This window comes from Gorilla gorilla, chromosome 19 (genome assembly GCF_029281585.2).
Source record: "Gorilla gorilla gorilla isolate KB3781 chromosome 19, NHGRI_mGorGor1-v2.1_pri, whole genome shotgun sequence".
NCBI lineage: Eukaryota > Metazoa > Chordata > Mammalia > Primates > Hominidae > Gorilla > Gorilla gorilla.
In genome coordinates this window covers 33,532,823-33,557,151 of record NC_073243.2, presented here as the reverse complement: position 1 = coordinate 33,557,151, position 24,329 = coordinate 33,532,823, and the positions used below count along the sequence as shown (strand labels likewise).

Genomic DNA, 24,329 nt, shown 5'->3' with positions numbered 1-24,329 from the left:
TAATTTGTCTCTGTTGAATTGGACAGGTGAAACGAACATAATATGTTATATTTAAGTACTGTCCGTATAAGGTAGTTAATGCTTAGAGGAGCACATGAAAATGGAAGAAGCCAGCCAACAAACTAATCTATCAGCCAATAAAGAATACTGCTGAGACCAAATTAAATTGCATAGCATTGCTATCAACTCTGAGAAGATAATGCTTTTTGGTGGGTGGGGGCAGCAAGGAGGGAGAGATAAGGCGGGAAGGTTAAAAGGATGGTTCTACTTGGGCTAAAACTCATGTACCCCATAATGAAAAAAAAAAAAACGAACCATAAAAACAACAAACAAGCATAATAAGAAATTAGGAGAGAAAGTATGTCCATAGGAGGAACCATAACAAAGAACACTCTCTTTATATTCTAGTATCTGATCAAAAGTTGCACAAATAGGCTGGGCACGGTGACTCACACCTGTAATCCCAGCACTTTGGTAGGCTGAGGCGGGCAGATCACTTGAGGTCACGAGTTTGAGACCAGCCTGGCCAACATGGCAAAACCCCATCTCTACTAAAAATACAAAAATTAGCCAAGCATGGTGGCATGTGGCTGTAATCCCAGCTACTTGGGAAGCTAACGCAGGAGAATCGCTTGAACCTGGGAGGCGGAGCTTGCAGTGAGCCAAGATCATGCCCCTGCACTGCAGCCTGGGTGACAGAGCAAGACTCTGTCTCAAAAAAAAACAAACAAACAAAAAAAAATTTGCACAAATAAGGCAACTATTTTGAAGAGTACTTAACAGTATGCAGATTTGAGTAAAAATCAACAAACTCAGCTGCAAGGAGGGATAGACATGTAATTGCTTCTCATATTTTTACATATTACTACTGTTACAAATTTTTGGCTGTCTCTAAGTACAGATCATTTGTCAAAACATAAAAATAATGGTGCTAAGTACTAAGGATAATACAGATTTGCGAACAAGCTCAAGGTTCCTCTTCTCATATTACATAATAAAATACAGTAACAGCATGGACAGTGAACTCAGACCTGGGTTGGAATATGGTTCTATCACTTACTTGCCATGTGAACTTAGGCAATTTACTTAAGTTATCTAAGACTTGGCTTCCTCATCTGCAAAGTGGGAATAACAATAACCATCACTTACGATCATTATTAGGTTTAAACAAGATAGTTTTTATAAAACATTATCATCGTACACTGTCAGGGGTTCCTCAATAGTGCTATTATTAATTCCGGCCATGCTTCAAAGCCAGGATAAGTTGGAGTGGTTAAGAGAAACATTTAATAATTTCTCAGAGGAATCAAATTACATGGCCATGATCATTATAGAAATTCTATTTATTAAAGTAATAAAGGTTTTCTTCCACTGTATACAGATCAGTTAAGAGCAAGGAGGTTAACTCACTTTCCCACAGGAATTAGTAAAGAACCCCAGTTATCTGAATCCTAATTCAATGTATCTTTTCCACCAGAAAAGTATCCAGAATACAATTCTTAACTGCTTTTTTTGTTTACTCCACATTTTAAAGTATTAAATATATTTTGCATAATTGCTAAATACAATTAGAAGGCCTCTCTCATTTTTTCTTGTATATATGAGAAAGAAACAAATATTAGAAAAGAATGTTAATTCTTTTATCTCAATGGCCAGCATTTTTTTTAAAGATTGAGAAAAAGAGTATTTATATAGCAAATTTGTTTTTGATGAGAAAGCACCATATTATTCACTTTGTGACCTTGTCAAAGGACATTTTTGGTACACAATGCTCCCTATTTATGTTCAGGCTTCACTTAAAAATGGTTCATCAAAAAATCTAGAACACTTTGTGTGGTTTTTCTGAAAGAGAACAGCAGAAATTATTCAGAAGGATATTGTCAGGAAGCTTACAAATCTCTAAACAAAGTAGAAAAAACTTGATCCAATGAAACTAAATACCTTAGAAATTGAATCTACGCAGCTACAAATGCAATAGCACAAATGTGGGTGGCACTGATGCAGAGAATTCAGTTCTCTATTTCCTTGAAGAAAAGGAACAGTACATGTACAATGGCATAGGAATACTATAATATTTAGTTGCTATAAAGGCAAGGTATATCTAACACATTACATTTAGAAATACTAGAACAATTTTCAATTTTCAACTCTCCAAAAAAGCTTTTATGTAAAACAATAGCTATCCTAGAGTCTTCCACTGCTTTAGCAAAATTAATTTCAGAAAGGTCAACTTACCAACTCTATTACTTCTACATTTCGAACTGATGGGTCAGGCGCCACCTCTGGCCAATTAGATAATTCCAGGTACCCAGTAGCTTTAATGTTGAGAGTATGAGATAAGGTGCCAAGCTGGAAATGATCTCTATCTATTAAAAATAGGGAAAAATATAAAATAAACAATGTGAGCTGTATATAACAGAGAACAATCATAATCAGAGCTCAAGGTAATTGGCACATTACCTCAAATGTCAAGGAATAAATATAAACTAGGAAGCTCTTCATAGGTCAAAAAACTGATTTCAGTCCATAGATTACAATAATCTCCCCCATAATGGTCAATAAAAAAGCTAATCAGTCAGTGTGTTTAGAGGTGTTGCTCTGAAATGTAGCTTCTCTAAAAATTACTTTACTGTGAATATTAAGAATGACAGCACAGTTAAACAATCCATATACATGTCTTGGCACAAACACATCCAGAATTTTAATAGTTTTTCTACAAAACTGAATTGCTTTTTATCGCTTGACAACATTAAATAAGAAACGATATGAAAACCAAGGTATGTAACTATTTGATTCCAACTGGAATGGCTACTTGTAAGGTGGTAAAATACTTAATTACTCCTTTTAAAAAGCTGGGACACATAAGTCAACTTCCCTCTTTGAAAAACCAGTTTAAATATAGAGGGATACTTTTTATAAAATAATTCCTCCTAGAAAAACTGATATTAGTGTACACAGAATATTTACTTAATAACTCACTATTAAAAGGAATTATATTTCTTATAAAACTATTTAAAAGAGAAATGAAGTCATTATTTATAAGAATAACCTAGTTTTCATCTATTGCCCAGTTTAAATGTTAGAATAAAGTCAGAACGCTTAAAATTATTTAGTAAATAAGGTCTACAAAAATATAAACTTTAATATAAAACTTGCTTTTGAGAGCAGATGAATGAGTAGAAAGCATGCTGTTCTTATATATTTATATATGCAAATCATTTATATTTCCTAAGAGATAAATTTTAAGCACATTAGAAATGGCAACATCTTGTCATAATTTTTTAGATAACATATATTTTGGAGTTATATTCTGATAATACCTTTAAAAGGAGACTCAAGCAGTGGTGCAGGCTTTTGTGCTAGGAATATTTTTTTGGCATATTTACTTAAAGCTCCACTCTTTTCATTCGGAACAATAAGCTGCCTAATAAATCTTGTACGGTCTCTGATGTCGTAGTTTTGATCATACTTGCCGAGATTTAATATGTACTGGGTAAGCAATTTTGTCTGTTGGAAAAAAACAGATCAAGATGAGAATACAGTTATTTATGATTATTGATAACTCTGGATAAACATATTTAAAGAGGTAATAAAAATGAATGGTTATGTCAAACAAATGTTGTTCCATAGGGAATACGCATTTCTAATGCTGCAAATGGAATTTTGAAGCCAAAGCACATGTCCTCTTCTGTACTGGGTAGGTGAATGCTGAGTATTGAGAAGCAGCCATGTGCTAGATTATTAAACTGCTGAAGTGGAAAGAAAGGCATCATTAAAAAAATAATCATATATGGCAAACCCGCTGAAGGGTCTACGTGAGAATAATGAATGTGGAAATACAACTAAAAACATGGCACTCAAAACTTAATCGGAAAAATATGCAGGACATCAAAACATCAGAGAGTATTAGGGGGCTGGCAAACTGCTTCTCCTGAGGTGTGTTTTATGAAGAGATACTGTCCCTGGCATAAGCAGTGTCTGCACTCTGACTGCACTCAGTTACTTTACCCTGAATTATGACCCATTAAAGCAGACACATGAATCACTGAACTGGATTACTGCAAATTATTTGCAGTGCATTTAGCTGTTACTTTTTCATAAAAGCAAGCTGCTGATGCCCTCTGAAAACTAGGATAAAAGACTTCTTCCATTTTTCCCCCATGCTGCTTATATCCTCTAGTAATATTGGTCATTTATTTATTTATGTAAGGGAACAACTTATTATAGTAGCTTTTACACCATAATAAGACTTCCTAAGTCAATTTTTGAATGTACTACATTAACATATATTGAAATAATTTTAATAATAATTAAACCAAAATTGAAATGTTAACAAAACAGGTTTGTATTTTAAACTACAGTTATTTTATTGAAAAAGCATAGTTTTAACAAGAAGGCTACATGTGTACAATTTTAACTATAAGCCAAATAGAATTCATAATATATGGGAAAAATAAACCGAGAAACACTAAATCATTTACTTTAGATTAGAAGATTTTATGCACATTAGAAGCAGATAAAAAATAAAATCAATCAAGTTAGGCAGAGCTAAAGACAATTCTAGAACAATAAGTCAAAGTACAGAAATGGTGTGGTAAACTCTTTTACAATAATTGCTTAAGATAATTGATTTGATAGAAAGCAACCTTATTTCAGTAGCAGACTAGTTAAAAAGGATTAACCTAGTTTTATTAAAGTAGAATTATAAAAAATACAAGTGAAAATGTTAATAGAGCTATTCTGAATTTGGTTACCAACAATTGCTATTCACTAATTGCTAGACCATGCTGGTTCAAGTACAGGTAAGAAAATTTCTATGATTCATTTTTTTAAGACAATTAGCAAAATATTCACCAAATGAGGAATACAATTCAAAACCAACTTAAAAGAAAATGTGGTACACTAAACCGTGTAATTAATTTGCTGGAAAAACCTGGCAAATCCACTTAATCATTAGTTTTCTCAAATGTGGAGTTAGAATTTACAACTTGGTTAACTATAAAGTCCAATTGAGTGCTGAGATTTTAAATCTGCAACTAAAATAAAGAAAGAGTCTCTTAATTGCAATGATTTTTTTGAGCTAGCAGAATGATACATTTGGCTTATATTTCTTAGCCCAAAATTAATTTTTAGGAAATTAAACATTTTCAATATGTTAACAATTTTGAAAGTTAGGTAGGGCATTTAAAGTAATTAAAATTATATAATTTAAAAATTTTTATTGACTGTAAAATGTATTATATTGTAAGCTTACAAATAAGTTTTATTAAAATGTATTTTCAAAAATAACATTCTTTCTAAAAGATAAAAACAAATTCGTGTACAATGATGCACTAAAACCATAAGCAGAATAATTATTCACCACACATTTACATACATTAATCAGTTTCTTCAGTGTATGTATCTAGTAACAAGGCATTGGTATTTCTCTGGAGAATACATTTTTATATGGCCTAAGTTTTTTTAAAAAAAAAAAATTGCAATCTTTTTCAAAATTAAATTCTGCAGTGAGTAATTATAAAATCGTTGACATTTTCAACTTTCTTCTCTGTAGACCATATTTGGGTATAATGGAGAAAATACCCTCTTTACAGTATTTCTGGACAATCATGTAATCTCAGAGAAAATTCTACTGAATGAAGAATAGTACCAATCCTTGCTTTTATGTTAAAAACTGTCAATATTTCAAACCCAAATATTTAGCTTTTCCCCCACGTAGTCAATAAAAAGTTTTTACAATATTGACAACATTTTCAAATAATTATTTTATCCTTTTAAAAATATTTCATCAATTTAGATACTACAAAACCAACTGCCTTCTCAATTTCATTTCATTCTACACAATATAAATTTTTCTAATTAAAAACAGGTGCTCCATCAAAAGAGTCTTCAGGATAGGTGAGATAGTGCAAATGACAACCTCTCGATTAAATCTTGAGCTCTCATCATTTAAGCTGTTCAGTTCTTCCCTTGCCTGTACAGGGAAAACTTTCAAAGTCTTTCTGTTTGCAAGACTTGTTTCTAATAATTGCTATTTGCTAAAATTTTTCAAAAGGTAAAATTTTTTGGCATTTACTAGTGACACTTTAAATAATCCAAACAATTTGTGAACCAAAACTTAACCAATATACAGAAGACTCAATTATCAATAAAAAATGTTTAAGCCAATATAAGAAACTTAATTTACAAAGCAGTTCTTCACAAAATCATGTATCTAAAATTCTGTTGCTAATATGCGTTAAAGACAGTGTGTACTGTTATGCTATAGAATGGTTCTTCAACATCAGTTTCATCACAAGAATTTTATAGTTCGGTCAAACTGTGTATACTAATATCAGTAAATGTGACAACTACGGTTTTATTTCAACTGGCTGAATAAGCAGTTTGTTTGCATGCACAACAACCAATTCCCAAAACATTTCTCTTCCATAGTTTTCTTAATTTAATAAGAACACTGATTTTTACCATGACAACGTCCTTTCATCAAAAACAGTTTTATCTTCAATGTTGAGCTTTTTAATTTACAACAGCATTTGCAATATTTTTGACAGAATAAACTTCCAAAAGCTTTACTTTGTTCCCATTTGCAGCCCTGACCAAACAAATATATAAATACATTGAATGAAAAAAGTCTATTTTTGGAATTAACTGATTTTCTGTTTGAAAACCAGCAGTGTTGGGCCTTTTTTCTACTAATGGAGCCACCACATTAACAGCTATTGTTTCATTTTTCATATGTGCATAAGAAAACATAGAATAAAAGTAAAAAACTAATTTTCAAAAAGTTATTTGATCTAAATGAGGTCATGTTTCACACAGAATTATATAAACATCTTGTGCACCTGTACGTATTAAATTACCTTAATGCATAATCTTAAAATAACTACTAGCTTTTTAAATGGATGTTGATCTTTTTGTAGCAGATTGTTGTGTCTTCTGGTTGTTGTGTGGTCAATGAGATCACTAGCACTCTCATGATGGTTGGTAAATGTCGACAAATATTTTATGCATGTTAAGTACTAAGTGGAAATTTAGCACTTTATTGTTTGTTAAATGTACACTTCCATTTTAAAAAATATATTGCTGATGATTTTATAACAAGATAAAAAAAGAACTGCCAAATAATTAAACAAACTTTAGACTTACGCTATACAATAAATGACAAAACTACTGTAGCAAGAGTGCTTTCACCACTCTCTTTAATGACCTAGGACAGGACTATTCAGTCTTTACTCCTGCACATATTTCATCTATAACCAACCTCTAACTTCCCATGTTTTCCTTTAATTCCACCCACTGGCAGCCTGGAGCTTCACGCATCTCATAGGCCATGGCAACACTTGCTGGTATATCAAGTTGCTGGCAAATGAAGCATTGTTAAACACTCATCTCTCCACCTCCAGCAAAGCAAAAGACAGCTTTTCCCACCTGCTTTGTCAGAGTATACTTCATTTATCAGCACAAATCCTGCCTGCTGTTCTAAAAGGAAGAAGTTAGTTATGTTACATCTAGAAAGGGTGGGAAAAAGATAGTCTTTCAGATTTAAATGGTTCACATATTAAAATGAAATCTCTGTTCACTGCACTTGTGTCTTAACATGCCACTAGACAAAATTACGGCAGAAGATAGAAGACCGCAAAGTGGAGGTCTACAAATTAACTGTGCTATTTTAAGGCAAATATTAGCGATATTACTTCATTAAAAATTTGGGACAAATCCTAAACTAGATGGCATGGAGACAACAGGCATAAATTAGATCTGTCCAGGGAAGCTGTTAGGAAGAAAATAGACAACATTTAAGTAAACAATCATGACATTTTAATATCACCAGAGGCTCAATCCAAAACCAGATGGGACATTAATTAAATAGTACTTTTAAATTTGTTTTATTCACAAATTACACAAGATAAGCAATGACAGTATAATGTATTATCATTAACAAAAATATTCAATATCATATATACAGCTATTTATTAAATTTTGTTTTCAGACTAATTTTCCTGCTTAGATTTCAGGAACCATTATTGGTACCAACTAATGGCTAATGCTATCCAGACACTAATTATATCAATTACATTTTCTTCAGATTGACTCTAAGTCACTGTGACACAGGAAAAATGAATTTGAGGAACTGTTACATAAAAATTAAGAAATTCATTATTACACAGTGAAACCCCATCTCTACTAAAAATACAAAAAATTAGCCAGGCATGGTGGCAGGCGCCTGTAGTCCCAGCTACTCAGGAGGCTCAGGCAGGAGAATGGCGTGAACCTGGGAGGCGGAGTTTGCAGTGAGCCAAGATCGCGCCACTGCACTCCAGCCTGGGTGACACAGCGAGACTCGCCTCAAAAAAAAAAAAAAAAAGAAATACATTATTTAAAAGACTTCTCAAAATACTCTGACAATAAACTGGTAAATATTGATTCAAACAATAGCTTTCTTCTAATAGATTATAAGTCAGTACAAATAACTAAAAAGGTCTCTTAAAATATAGTCCTAATATATATTTTACTATTAATACTATAGTTCTAATAATATCTTTACTATTACATAAAAAGGACACAGAAGTCTGCATTCGGCATAGTAAAGATTTATATTGGTTCTACATTGCTGTTATTTTTTAACAGGATGATACAAACAAATATGTTTGGTAAATGAAGTAAACTCTACATAGAATTCTTAACTTACACCAGAGGCAAACCTAAGCAGTACCGTTGTTCCATCTAATTAGTTTCTTTCTTTCTTTCTTTCTTTTGAGATGGAGTTTCGCTCTGGTTGCCCAGGCTGGAGTGCAATGGCGCGATCTCAGCTCACTGCAACCTCTGCCAATCAGCTTCAAGTGATTCTCCTGCCTCAGCCTCCCAAGTAGCTAGGATTATAGGCATGTGCCACCACACCCGGCTAATTTTTTTGTATTTTTAGTAGAGACGGGGTTTCACCATGTTGGTCAGGCTGGTCTCAAACTCCTGACCTCAGGTGATCTGCCCGTCTCGGTCTCCCAAAGTGCTGGGATTACAGGCGTGAGCCACTGTGCCCAGCCCTAATTAGTTTCTTAATTTCATGACTAAACAGGCTTCTTTATGTGACTTAGATGTAATTTCTGAATTTAATAGTATCCACCTTTTTGTCAACTTGAAAAGTTTTCTGTAAGGTCTTCCTTTCTATATTATATTTACTTGAGTTTTTCAATGCCAAGAAAACATATCAAAGAAAGGGTAGAGATGTCACTTCAGAGTGTCCAAGTCTCCTTTTGTTAAATCACATTAAAGAGGCTTTGGGGGAAGGAGATTTCTCCAAAGACCTGAATCACGGGCAAGAGAGAATCTGCTTTTAACTTTAGGAGGAATCCCTAAAACATCAGTGTGATTTACAAAATCTCTCACTAAGAGTAAAAAAGAACTCAAGGAAAAACTTTCTTTTTTAATAGCAGAAAAATAGAAACTTAAATGTCTGACAGAGATCGTAATTAAATTATATCTACACATATCCATATTTCAAAAACATGATATTAAGCAAAAAAAGTTGCAAACGTATACATAAAGTAGAATATCTACTTATGTAAAATTTGAAAACTCACAAAAACTATCATACATTGCTTATGGATGCATATTCATATAATAAAAATATAAAACAGGGATGACTGAATGAAACACACCAAAAAGGTGGCAGTGGTTACCAATGGGGAAGAAACGAACGTGAACAGAAGCTTGAGGTTCTAGTTCTATACATCTTACATTAAATAAATAAATAAATAAAGGCAAATGTGAATATCAACTTAATCCTAGTGGTAGATATACACATATGTATTTATGCTATTATGTACTTTTCCATAGGTTTGCAATATTTCATAACTAAAAATAAAAATGAGCTAAGAAAAACATTAACTTATGGCACTTATCACTACATTTAAAAGATGACACACTATTAGAATTTAAAATCAAAAGCATCTTTTATTCATTAACTTTTAAATTGTTATTAATTCGTTTAATTAAATCCTTTCTTACTCAAACTTCAGTAGACTATTTCAACGAACTCATGCTAAATCTTTATACTGCCTTAACAGTTCTAGATTTCAGCAACTTCAACTGGTTTCAGTCTTTCAACTTTTTCCCCACATAAAAGTGAAATTACTCCTCTGTGAGAGTATTCTAAGAGTGTTTTCTACTCTTGATACTTATTTCTAACCATTTTTTTCTTCACAAACTGAAAAAAAAGAGGGGCGGGGAGATTTCATCATCCTACTTAGAAAATCTCAGTAGGATAAACCCAAATCACTAGTTTTTTTTCCTAATAAGAATACACTTTTTCTCAGTAACTAGACTAGTTTCTTTACTGTAAATCATCATATTCCCTAAGAAGAATACAGCAGTTGCTCGCTAGGGTTACAAAAGAAGGATAACTAAAATGAACTAGGCACTATTACGTGCAAGGAAATCTAAGCATTTTACATGAATTGTTTCATGTTATCCTCATAGTAACTTTGTGAGGTAGGTACAGTCGGTTCTGCTCTAATGCTTGTTTTGAAAATGTGCATTTGTTCCAACTCAGTTGGCATATTAGGGAACAATTTGGGCATTACATGAATTTTGTGGTGATTTCTTCTGCAAGAAATACTAGGTGAAGGCATAAAAATGCACCCAGCTAAACAGAGATGTGTAGGAATACACAAAACATACATACCTCAAACATGTACTTCAGAGGTTAACATCTACATGGGTTATGCACCATATTCATGCTCATTAGGAGGCACAACTTTCCATCTAATTTCAGATTAACCCTCTTTCTACCGCTGAACAAGTATAGCCTTTCTTCCATAAGCAAATCTCAAGTCTTTTTCAATATAAAGAGCAGTATCATTGTAGTATTTATTTGTTAACCATTTAACACGTGTAAAATTGTACTTCTGGTTTTTTTTTTAGGTTCCTTTTTAAAAAATATGTCACCAATATAGTTTTTGAGTGTTGCAACTCTAACTGCATTTTTCTAATAATCCCTATGGTTTTTATTGTGTGATTTTGTATAGCACAATGATTTTAGAAGCATACATGTTGCAATATAGCAAAATTGACTATATTATAATAATTCCCATTTTACAGATGAGAAAATGAAATCTTGGATAGGTTATATGATTTGTCCAAAATCATGTAAGTGGCACAACATGATTTGAAGCCAGACCGTCTATTTACCATATTATGCAACCACTACCACCATCCATCTCTAGAATTTTTCATCTTCCCAGATAGAAACTCTGTACTCATTAAACAATAACACCCCATCCTGGTTCTTCTTATGTTGAGTAATTTTGGATATACAAGATACATTTGGACATTAAGAATGCCATGTATTTTAGAGACTCTGGACATAGTTAAACTCTTTGAATGAGTACAGGATTTTCATTTGTTTTAGCAGGTAATTAACTTGGTTGGGGTTCAAGGTACAAACTCAGTCTCTTGGGTACACCTCAAATTTCAGCTTGGTTCTTTAATTCCTAGCTGTATTTCTCTGAATCCACCCTGCACAAGTGTGGTTCAGATGCCAGCCAAAAACTTAGGTACAATTACTCCCAGATTTTGAGATTCTCCCACACTGGCTCTCTCCTTTCTACTATTTTTCCTTAACTTTCCAATGTCTGTAGCTTTCCTGAACTCTCTTCTCTACTTCCTCAAGCCAGAAGGACTTTGAATTTCCTTTTGGAGGTCTAGCCACTGTGCACAGTGCCAACTGCAAACTGTCCTCAGGATAAAAGCCATAAAAACAGGGAAAATAACTCTGTGCCATTTCCTTCTTCTAAGTATGAATTCCCCTCCAGATTCTCTTGCTTTTCTTTACTATTCTGAGTCTTCAGAAAGTCATTTGTTTCTTGTATTTTTCTGGAGTTTACAGCTGTTTTCTATGGTAGGGTCAGTCTAGGATATACTGAAAACAGACTGCTAACTAATTTTTAAATTATTTTTTATATTAGGTTAAAAATAGTTTGAGGTAGATAAAGAAATTTACTATTTGATTATTCTTCAAACATACAAATAAATACAATATGCTAAATCTTATCAAAATCAATTTAGACATTCTCTATAACCCTAAATAATTCAATAAAAATTATAGAAATGCTCACTGAGGTATTTAGGCCACAGGGAATTCAGATCTACAAATAAACATCAAGACTTCACGGCAAACCAGCTCCTCATCACTGTAATCGACTCTCCCTAGCTTAGTTTTAAAGATGGCTAAAATAAATAAGTAGAGAAAACAATTCTTAATATTTCAGTCAAAACAATTATTTTAGTCTGTCTTATATCTAATGGATTACACAAATTTTAAAAATTCTATCAAGTTGATAGTGCTTAAAACCATTCTTTAAAACTAATTTTCAGGCTGGGTGCAGTGGCTCAAGCCTGTAATCCCAGAACTTTGGGAGGCTGAGGCAGGCGGATCACTTGAGGTCAGGAGTTCAAGACCAGCCTGGCCAACATGGTGAAACCCCATCTCTACTAAAATACAAAAAAAAATTAGCCAGGTGTGGTGGCAGACACCCATAATAAGCTACTCAGGGGGCTGAGGCAGGAGAATTGCTTGAACCCGGGAGGCAGAGGTTGCAGTGAGTCGAGATCACGCCACTGTACTCCAGCCTGGGTGACAGAGGGAGACTCTGCTCCAAAACAAAACAAAAAACAACTAATTTTCAGTTACTAATTCTTTCAATCTCCTCTTCTTGAGAAATGAGAAATACTCAAAAACAGAGAAGAACTCTTTAAGACACTATTAATCTATTTTCATATTTAATCACTTAAAAACAATGAGCTACATAAAAATTTGTGATTAAAAAAAAATCACTGTGTTTTCACCACTACGTGGTGAAGCCTATTGTAGTTTCCTAGAAGTATCATTCTAAAATATAAAATATCACGTCTGTAATCCCAGCACTTTGGGAGGCCGAGGTGGGCAGATCACTTGAGGTCAGGAGTTCAAGATCAGCCTGGCCAACACGGTGAAACCTGTCTCTACCAAAAATACAGAATTAGCCAGGCATGGTGGCACATGCCTGTAATCCCAGCTACTCAGGAGGCTGAGGCATGAGAATTGCTTGAACCTGGGAGGCAGAGGTTGCAGTGAGCCAAGATCATGCCACTGAACTCTAGACCGTGTGACAGAGGGAAACTGTGTCTCAAAAAAAAAAAAAAAAAAAAAAAAACACTTCAGAAACTGAGCTCCAAAACTGCCATTAATAATAGAGATCAAGAAAAAAAAAAAAAAACAAAACCTGAGTGCAAACTAGTTGTCTTCAAATTCACTGGATAAAAAGACATGAAACATGCTCTACAATATCTAAATAAACAGTACTACATTTCATTATTGGTTATTCACAGCTACAAAGAAAAGAGCCAAAGAAAGAAGCTTTACTTAGTTTGATTAAGTCTTGATTGACATTCGATTTTGGTATTACTTTAACAATAATCCATAAGCTAGATATATTTAGAGTGGCCAAACCAGATAGAAAAAAATCCTAAGAGTCTAGGTATCATATTGACCTTTGCCATACCACAGGGATTTAGTGAACACCATGGAGTTTCAGGCTAAAACTCCCTCTATTTTATCAAGAAACATGAAACTCAACAGCAAACATAGGTCTTTCTTTACTCAGTTTTTAGAAAGTATCTCAATGTATGAAGAAATCTACAGACACTTGGAAAGGATTAACTGATTCCTTTTAAAGATGACTTAAAATGATGTAAAGACAAAATCTAAATCATGGAAATATGCTCCATTATTTGCAATTATCTGGTTACAAATCTTGTAGATGAATCAGCAAAAGCTATAATAATATAACTCATATCACGATTAGGGATGAAGATAATCCCAAAGCATATAGAAATGAATTTGAGGAATCGACCTGAGGATTCTGAAAGGCAAACATCAGTTTACTAGAAAATAAGTGTGGTCTATGGGGAAGCAGGAAAGGCAGACAGAGAGGGAGACACATATAGAGAGATACACAGCAAATACAAAAAGAGAGAAACAAACAGGGATGGAAGAGAAAGGAGACAATGACAAACACACTGGACTGTAGTACGGGGGCAGGGCACGAAGGGATGAAGGATGTCAGAGAGATATCTAGGCAGAAAGAGTTTCGGGGAAGGGGACAAAAACAAAGACAGAGAGGGGAGGTGGAGAAAAAAAATCACAAAGGCAAAAGTAAGAGTCAGAGAAAAAGTGAAAATTAGAGAAAAATAGATAGGACACAGAGCATAAAGCTTCCCAAGAAGCCTAGCTGCAAATGAGCAAGAATCTTTTCCCAATTTACTAAACAGGTAAGTCCACTCACAGAGAATAGCAATTCAGATATAGGAAAAGTCCCTATTTCGTACATGGAAGCAAAAATGATTCCTCTTATTAAAAGCTGCTCAAAAAGTCAATGGACTTAAAAAATGAATATTCTAAACTGCAAATCTGGTAAATTATACTACTATTAAAAGTGGTTTCCCTTTCCTCTGCAGGACAAGGTCCATACTACTTAGCAGAGCATACAAGCCACTCCATGTGTTCAAACTGCAAAATGTCTTAGTCCATTTGGGCTACTGTTAGAAAATACCATAAACTGGGAAGCCTATTAATAATATAATTAATAATAAAAATTTATTTCTCACAGTTCTGGAGGCTGGGAAATCCAAGATCAAGGTACCCACAGCTCTGGTGTCTAGTGAGCACCCATTTTCTAATTTACAGATAGCACCTTCTCACTGTGTCCTCACATGGCAGAAGCAGCAAGCTAGCTCTCAGGGATCTCTTTTCTAAGAGCATAAAGTTCATTTATAAAGGCTCCACCCTTATGACCTAATCACCTCCCAAAGGCCCTACCTCCTAATACCATCACATGGGTGATCAGGTTTCACCACATGAACTTTGGGGGATATAAACTTTCAGACCATTGCACCTGCCATTCTGGACTCATCTTTAAAAAGTTTCCCAGAAACACCAAGCTGTTTCTTGACTCTGACCCTGTGCTTTCCTCTTTCTGTACAGTAAACCACTCCTTACAAGCCCTTAGTCAAGAGTCTCATCCTTTATAAAATTTTCTCTGACCTCGCATCTACTTCAGACTTTATAATTCGTCTAGAATTCCACTGTATGTCAATACTTCTGCTACAGCATTAACACACACTATTTCATTTTTTAATCTGTTTTCTCTCTTATTAGACTAGAATGTCATCTGTTTGCACTAGTATCATCTAACATAGAACCTGAAACAAACATACACCTAGAAATTGTTGAATGGTCAGACTAATGAAGGTACAGACCTCCGCTGTTTGATCAGAGTGAAGAGGAAAGTACATATTAGATAGGTTGACTAACATTTGTCTCTCACCTGTTTGGAGTTGGTTAAATACAATTTTGCTCCCAGATTTAATATCTGCAGTTTTACCAGATCATCTTCACTAGTGAAGCTTTTAGCCATCTTCCTCAAAACATCAGGGGCAATTTTCGGAACTCGTTCACAGTTTTCTCCAATTAGCCAAAGAATACTTGCTCTAGCAACAGGAACCTAATATGAGAAGCAGATTACATAGTTAGAAGTAAGTTAATCATACTCTAATATTAACATAGAAAAGGTTTTAACTACTAAAAAAGTTTTACAGCTATTAATTTAATGTATATCTAGGAATTATTCCTCTATGAATTTTCGTCAGTTATCAAAAAATAAACACATAGGAAATCTCATTAAAATTGATTTCGAAGAGAATATCTTAGAAAATATTCATACAGCAAAAACCGATGGTCTAGAATCTAGATTCTATCAGAGACGAACAAATTCTAGAAGCCAGTCTAGCTGCCCATACCTATTTGTTTCTCCATTATCTGTTGCTGCTTTTGTGCCATAATGGCAGAAATAGTTACAATGAAGACCATATGGTCCTCAAAGCCAAAAATATTAACTGTCTAGCAATTTATAGAAATGGTTTGCTGACCCCTGCTCTAGAACAGCAGTTCCCAAACCTCAATGCCCACAAAAATCATCCAGGGTTTTTACTAAAAAGACAGGTCCTGGGATCAGCTCCAAAATAGTATTTCTGTGGTGGGGCCCAGAAATCTATGTTTTAATTTAAAAAGCATCACAGATGATTCCTGAGACAGGTGGTCCACAAAGCCCATTTGAGAACCCACAGATAATACAGAAAAAGAAACAGATCAATTAGGTACTATGATTCCAAATCAAAACTGTTTTTGCTCTTTATGTATTAGCATCTACAACACTGGAAATATATCAAACTGATAAGATCATCAAGGTCTGCTTATAAAATCATGAATCCCAGTCTATTATTTGGTCAACAAAAGAAACAGGGATAAATTTGTCCAATATTGCATTTTGGCACTATATTTTTAAATAAACTGCATTTCAATATAATTTATCTTCTTAAAAGTCACTGCTTTGTGACAAATTGGAAACCTTCCATCAGTACCATTAAGACCAACAATTTAGAGTATGCAAATTAGTTTTATTACTATTTGCTTATTTGCATCCTCCCCTATTCCAAAAGGAATTTGAGAGGGTGTGTAAATTCATTTCAGTGAACATTTTCACCTCGCACAGAAAATTTGTTTTTTATAATAAGCGAAAAGGCTGACAGCTATCATTAAAAGGTGGCATCACGAGGAAAGATAATGTTCTTTTTATAAAGTCCTTTTACAATTTCTCAAAGTCCTAATATCTTCTGTAGTTTCATGGCTATACATAGTATGATTGTTAAAGAAAAAAGTGAGAATAAGGACCTTTCCATAGCTAAAATTTTATCACAATATCTACCATTGCAAAATCTTTCAAAACACCCACATTATGAAATTATATAAAAATATTAAGTTACAATATTGAGTCCTTCACTAGAATCAGAATGAGATGATCAAAAAAGCTTTTAAATAAAAAGGTACATATTTTAAAACAGTGTAACAGCATGTCTTTAAATTATTATTTAGCATGTTTGGTGAGACAGAAGAAATCCATATACTTATGCAATTAAAAAAAGGTCTAAGTGCTATTAAAAATCTATTCATGCAGTGTGATAAAACAGATGCCCTTACTGTATACTGATTTCTGGAAAGAAAAGAGGTTATTTCTAACGTTCCAAAGGTTACACTGCATTAAGACCTTACTCCCAATCTATTATTTTAAACTGGGCTAAAGAATAGTAATTGAGCGGTACATTAAATTTTCCAGTATAGAGCAATTCAAGTTGCCTGCCATAATGAAAGGTAGTTCTAAATAAGAATATATGTGCAACTTCAAATTTCAGTTATGCTAGATTTATTTTTCTTAAATATTTTATTATATATTGCTAGTATAAAAATCAGAATTCTATGACATACCATAATCTATTATCCCATTTTAAGTAATTTTCTTCTGGTAACAATCTTTTGCAATTAAAAAGACAATCCCAAAAACAAGTAATGTTTAAAGAGATTGTTTATATTCATGAATATACTAAAATTAAAATTAAAATATTGGAATACTGTAAACACTCATGATACATATATTTAAAATACAACTCTTTGAAAAAATTAAAAATCAATAAATCATAATGCTCACAATAAAAATCTCAAGGTGGTGGTGAGAATAAGATTTATAGTTTTCTAGAACTGAGCTAATAAAATCCCCAAGTAAAAATTTTTAAAACTTAGAAAACTTCACAAGAAATAATATCAATATAAATATACCAAACTTTTGGTGATGGCATTGTATTACAAAGCTTAGGAAACTGACAAAGACAACATTTTTGAGCAGGTGGATGGGATCAGAATACTAAGATTTTTGGATTCCAGCTTTCCCTTTCTCTTCCCATTAAGCAACAGGACTCTCATTTATACACCATTGACACTATGAATTCACAGCCACTACTTTCAAAGATTTGAAGCACCTGAAAAAAAGGCAAGTAAGAAAATTAGTCACTTTTTAGAGGCCAGGCACAGTGGCTCATGCCTATAATCCCAGCACTTTGGGAGGCTGAGGCAGGTGGATCACTTGAGGACAGGAGTTTGAGACCAGCCTGGCCAACATGGTGATACCCTGTCTCTTCTAAATATACAAAATTAGCCTGGCACACTCCTGTAATTCCAGCTACTTGGGAGGCTGAGGTACAACAATCACTTGAACTCAGGAGGCAGAGGTTGCAGTGAGCTAAGATTGTGCCACTGCACTCCAGCCTGGGTGATAGAGTGAGACTCTGTCTCAAAAAAAAAGAAAAGTAAATTAGTCACTTTTTGTTCCCCATGGTCTTTTTAACCACAAAATAAATAGGAACACTGAAATAAAACCAAACTAATAATACACACACAGACACAGACACAGGTACAGACACACACACAGAGTCATACATATGATATAATACTTTCATTATGAAGCTCTACTTTTCAATATTCTCAAAGACAAATTGGATTGTAAATGACTTTGCCTGATTCTTTATTCTAAATGCCCTGAGAAAGTGATTAAATGCACTTTTCAAACCTTGTACTAGAAGGCAGTTTCCACGGCCACCACAACCCATTAATTTGCCAGCAAAAACAAATAATGATTCCTAGCTCACCACAGCAGTTATAGAAAGACATCTAGAAAGATTTTACAGATCACTCTGTAAGCAGTTCAATTTAAAAGCTATTGTGTTTCAACACCAGCCCACTGCACAGTGCAACAGTCCAAAGTAAACCCTACAAAAACATCAATTTCATTTATTTAAATTTGTCAAAGGCAAAATCAGTAGACATCTAAGCAAACTGCATACCAACAGCAAATCACATCTAATACTCTGTATCTGGACTCAATATACATTAAAGCCTAAGCCTGAATTACAATGGGGTGTCAGAGAAAGGGTGGGTAACTTGTGAAATGGCAGGCATCCTGTGAGGCATCTGGGCAACAAGGATACAAAGTGCTATTTCAATATTACTCAGTTTTTACAGAATAACATCTTTCAGTTGTTAAGATATGAAATCCCATCTGTCCCATTAAACATTATGTGAAATCCTGTCAGAGCAATCCACAGGTAGTATGGGTTGTTTTGTTGTTGTTGTTGTTGTTTAAAGACAGGGTCTTACTCTGTCATCCAGGCTGGAGTGTGGTGGTGCAATCATGGCTCACTACAACCTCAAACTCCTGGGCTCAAGCAATCCTCCCGCCTCAGCCTCCCAAAGTTCTGGGATTACAGGCATGAGCCGCCATGCCCAGCTGATAGTATGCATTTTATTCTAGAAGAACTACAAAACCAGTATTTATCATAAATGAAGGATACGCCAAAGGACAGAATACTCACAATCAGAACATGTAAGTTGACTGTATTACAGACATAAATCTATTTGATTTGACCGAATTCAAAATGTAAAATACATTTAAACTTTAGTTTTTATATTTTCAATTATTACTAAATAACCAATGAAAACAAAGCCCTCAATATGATAAAATCTATGTTCTCTTTTTAAAACAAATTACATAGCTAATATCTATTGAGCTCTTACCATGTGCCATGCACTGTTTTTGAGAGCTTTGCATATTTTCTCAGTCATTCATCGCCAAAGCCCTATGAAGTATGCTGTACTATGATCTGCACTAGACATATGAGGAAACTAGGGTAACAAATGAGTTAAGAAACTTGCCCACATCTCACAGCTGGTTAGTGGTGGAACTAGGATCAGAACTCCAAATCTGAATCCAAAATTCACACTGGATCACTGGGTAGCGACAAAATGAGTGTGGTAAACTAGGAAGAATACTGGTCAGCAAGCTGTTGAGACCGGTTCTGATCCCACACTGATGGTGTTATATCAAGGAGGCAATTAACTTCACCTCACTGGGGTCACATTTACTTATTAATCAGATGAAGGATTATTCCTTCATCCTCTTGTCTGCCACATCGTGCAATGGCTCCCTTAGTGCCTCCTGCCATTTCCCCAAGAGCCAGATTTTCAGGGCAGACCCAGGCCATCCTCTTGCCTGTTCCCACACCCGTGTATAGTGGGACATTTTCCCACTTCTTTCACTTCTTCTTTTAAGGATAGGTAAGGTGGCCAGGTGGGAAGAGGTCTTGCTATCACTTCTGTTCTCTCTCCTTCCGGAAGAAAGACGGACCCAGGATTCTGCCCTAATAAAGTGGCTCAGGCACTGAAGGAAAACATGCTCAATATTGACCCATTGTCCTTAGACATTGGACAGACTGGCTTTTCCTAAAATTGCAGTGTTTTAGAATGACACTCCTGGGTTTGATGGTGAAATAGGTAGAGATTCAGGAGGACAGAAGTCTCATTTAAGGCTCTTATTTTAAGGCTCACATTTTAGAATCATTTGCCTACATTTAGGAGTTATCAGGTTCTTGGTCGGATTAATAAAACACTGCTTTTATTTCCACATGGCCATTGTTCTTGTATAAACAGCTCTCCTGACTGGAACAGAGAGATTCTGGGGATTCAATCATTCTTCTTTCCTGACTTTGAAGTTATGTCTGCTACATCCCTCATCACCTTCTCCTGGGGTAACTTGTGGTTGACCATTTTGAGGGTTCTGCACAACAAATTGTTTTGATTCTTCCTTGCTTGTCCCACCTTCAAGAACTTCAGTTTCCTCAGATACGTTAGATGAGCAGTAACAACTAATTATCAGCTTTTCATTCTCCTTAAGTTCAAATGTGTGCTATAGAATTCCATGCAGCTTTCTTGTATTTTAATTTCTTTTATTATCATATTCGATTTGTCTACTTTTGTTACCTTTCTCTGCTTCATAATAATTAGAAGGGAATTTTGTTTTATTTTCTTTCCAAAAGACCAGATTTAACATGTACTTTTCAACTCATATATATTTTTTGTATTCTATTTTACAAAATCAACGTTGATCCCTCTTCTGTTTTGATTCGTTTTTTTATTTTATATCCCTATACTTTAAAAATGGTGATCTTTATAACTTTAGCCATGTCCTACACATTTTGAAACAAAGCATTTTATTTCCTGAGTTTTAGAAAAAAGTTTGCATTTCTTCTTTAAATGCATTCTTTAATCTGAAAGTACATTTCTTACTTTACAACTGGTCTGGTACCCTTTTAAATTATTTAAGTCTCATTTCATTGCTTAAGGTCAAAGAATGCAAAATCTTTAAGCTTCCTTTATGCCTAAATACATTCTTGATTTTTTGAAAGTATTCACTGGATATAGTCCTAAAAGTGGGTATTATCTTATATCAAGAGATATAAGGTTTTAGCTATATTTACTAAATAAGTTTTTGATTACTTAATTTTCTTACTTATATCTGTCTACTAGGAATATCTAATATGAGAGAAATACATTACAGTCACACATTGTAACTATTTTATCAATTTCTCCTCACATTTTGAATAGATTTTTCCTTTACATATTTATTTGGTTGCCATATTTTTTGTGCAAATAGGTTTGTGCTTATTACTTTCTTTACAAATTACCCTTTTTTCATTTTATAATGTTCCTTTTTATCTTGTTAAATGCTTTTAACTGTAAATCTCACTTTCTTGTTCATATTTGCTTAATATCTCTTTCCTTACCTTCTTATTTTCAACTTTTATCACTTGATTAAGGTGCTTTAATTATAAATGGCCTGTAGCTAGTTTTTGTTTTTATTCCAATTTGTAAGTCTGTCTTTTGATGAGAAAATTCAGTCCATTCATATTCAAGATGAGAAATATTTGAGTTTATTTCTTTCATCTTTATTATTTTTAAATATTTATTATTTATTTTACATTTGTTTTCTTTCTTTCTTATTTTTTTTCTGGCTTTGTAAAACTGCTATTTGTTCCTTTATTTTCCTTTGTGAATACTGAATTCTCACCATATTTTTGTATCTATTAATGGTTATCTTCTGAGAAAAACAAAAGCTGAAAAAAATAAGCTTTGCTATATAGAGCTGTAAGACTGTACTTATTTGGCTTATAGTCCAGCAACTGTTGAGAAAGTTGATTCATCAGCCAGGTGCCATGGCTCACGCCTGTAATCCCAGCACTTTGGGAGGCTGGGGTGAGATCACCTGAGGTCAGGAGTTTGAGACCAGCGTGGTCAACATGGTGAAACCCCATCTCTACTAAAAACACAAAAATTATCCAGGCACGGTGGCGCATGCCTGTAATCCCAACTACTCAGAGGCTGAGGCAGGAGAGTCACTTGAACCTGGGAGGCGGAGGCTGCAGTGAGATGAGATTGCGCCACTGCACTCCAGCCAGGGTGACAGAGCAAGACTCCATTAAAAAAAAAAAAGGGAAAGAGAGAGAATGAGTGAAAAAAAGAAAGTTTACACATCGAAAGTATCTTCTATATCCCTGGACATGAATATACTCAAATAGAAGAAAGTTTTCTTCCAAGAAAGCCTAGGGTTTGCCAGATACAGGCCTCATACACTGTTACAGGTTTTATGTATAGCAGCTGCACTCTCCTGAAGCCCTAGTACTTATAATTGCCTCTTCCTTTCTAAACAGGACCAGAACAAGTTTACTAGCACAAGTTTTAACTAAATTTTGCACAAGAAGTCTGGGGATACAGAACTCCTATTTCCTTCTCATAATCAGATACATACTTCTCTACCATTACCTGTAAACAAGGTATTAACTATTTCCCTCACTAAAACCCATGGTTTTCACCTCAAGATAATTATTTTTACCTTACTACTTTTTGAACACCAGATGAGACTACCATAATAATTTCACTTCTCTCCACTCTCTTCCTCCCACAAAACCTTCAAAATTCTTTTATTCTGACCTCCATTTAATCTCATTCCTCAGTTTTCCTCACTAGTCAATGTTTTTAGTTCTAGGTTAATAGAATTTTCCTTATATTATGCCCCCTTCTTTATCAAGAGTTCAAATTTAGCACTTTGGTTAGACATTCCTAGTCTATTGCTATACATTTATTAGGTTGGTGCAAAGGAATTGAGGTTTTTGCCATTGTGGTAAAAACAACAATTATTTTTTTGCACCAACCTCATAATCATGTGTAAATATACAGTCACGTATATATCTCTCTTCTTTGTCTTCTTCCATCTAGAGTTCTCTGTGCTAGTTTATTAGCTATTGGTTAGACAAGTGGTTCTTCCTGGGGGCTGTATCACTTTGTAGGAAGTAATTAAATATGAGCAGTGTTACAATGACTAGAGACACGACTGAATTTTGATGCTTGGTGGATAGGAATGCTAGATGTCCATTTTGGTGGCTTTGAGAAAAAAAGCTTATCCTCTCATTTCTCATCAAAGTAATGTCAAACATCTGTTCTACACTGGGGTAGACATTGATCATGTCACTCTAATTCCCAATTTGTCAATGACTTGAGGGAAGCAAAAGGAAATAATAAAAAAAAACCTTGGCTAGGTCACCGAGTAGGTATGTGAACTGAATACAGAAAAAGGACCGGTGACAATTAAATATTTGTCAAATAAAGTGAAATTTTTAAACAGACAGATTATAAATGGAAGTGAGATACAACATAATGCACTGGTTAAGAAAGCAGACCTGCTGCTATGTGACCTTGGGCAAGTTACATAACCTCTTTGTGCCTCAGTTTTCTCAAATATAAAACAGGAATATTAAGAGAACTTTCCTTGAAGTGTTGCTATTAAAAATTAATAATTTATATTTTTAAGGTACTTAGAATAGTGCCTGGCAAATGATATGCTCTATAGGAGTTATTTTAAATAAGTAAAATATAAAAGAGGCAATAAGAAAGCTTACAAAATTAAAACCTTACCATAGTCTGTCTTCTTCAAAAAACACTGAATATTCCCTTAATAACAGCTTACACCGAGCACTGTTCTAAGTGCTTCACATGCATTGACTCATTCATTCCACCCAACAGAGCTCTAAGGTTGTCAGTACTATGATCCCCATTGTACAGATGAGAAAACTGGAGCATAGTGAAGTCAAGTAACTTGCTTAAGTTCATGAAGCTAGTAAAAGGTACAGACCAACTGTGAATCCAAGTCATCCGGTTTTCAAATTACTCTCTTAACCCCTACATCTCTCATACACAATCTCTATGAGAAGTCTTGGCTTTGATCATTAGAATCAACAATAAGAACAGATATGAATACAAAGTAACTCTCTGCTGGGAGATGGGGTGGAAGTTCAGATGCTAAATGACTCCTGTAAGCCATACTTTTTTTTTTTTTTAGCTTTAAGATAAATGTGTAACTGCCTTGCAAGCTTTACTAACACCCTAAGGGAAAGACAATTTTGCCACCAGAGATATTTGAAATTGGTCTTGACTGGTAGGCTCTAAATCTTGTGATCCATTACCCTTGACTACACAAAAATGATCCCTCTGAAGAGAATGAGAATACAGATTGACCCAT

At 34.2% G+C, this 24,329-nt stretch overlaps 1 protein-coding gene across 3 annotated transcripts in view; it reads right to left on the bottom strand.

Moving 5' to 3' along the window:
* The window catches only part of AP3B1 (adaptor related protein complex 3 subunit beta 1), a 296,004-nt gene that overhangs the window by 121,602 nt on the left and 150,073 nt on the right, over positions 1-24,329 (bottom strand). For all 3 annotated transcript variants that reach the window (XM_004058672.5, XM_055366969.2, XM_055366970.2), the window contains exons 15-17: positions 15,363-15,539; positions 3,321-3,507; positions 2,236-2,366 (exon numbers count right to left, since the gene is read on the bottom strand). In XM_004058672.5, the coding sequence (XP_004058720.5) occupies positions 2,236-2,366; positions 3,321-3,507; positions 15,363-15,539 (495 nt within the window). The remainder of the gene's footprint in view (positions 1-2,235; positions 2,367-3,320; positions 3,508-15,362; positions 15,540-24,329) is intronic.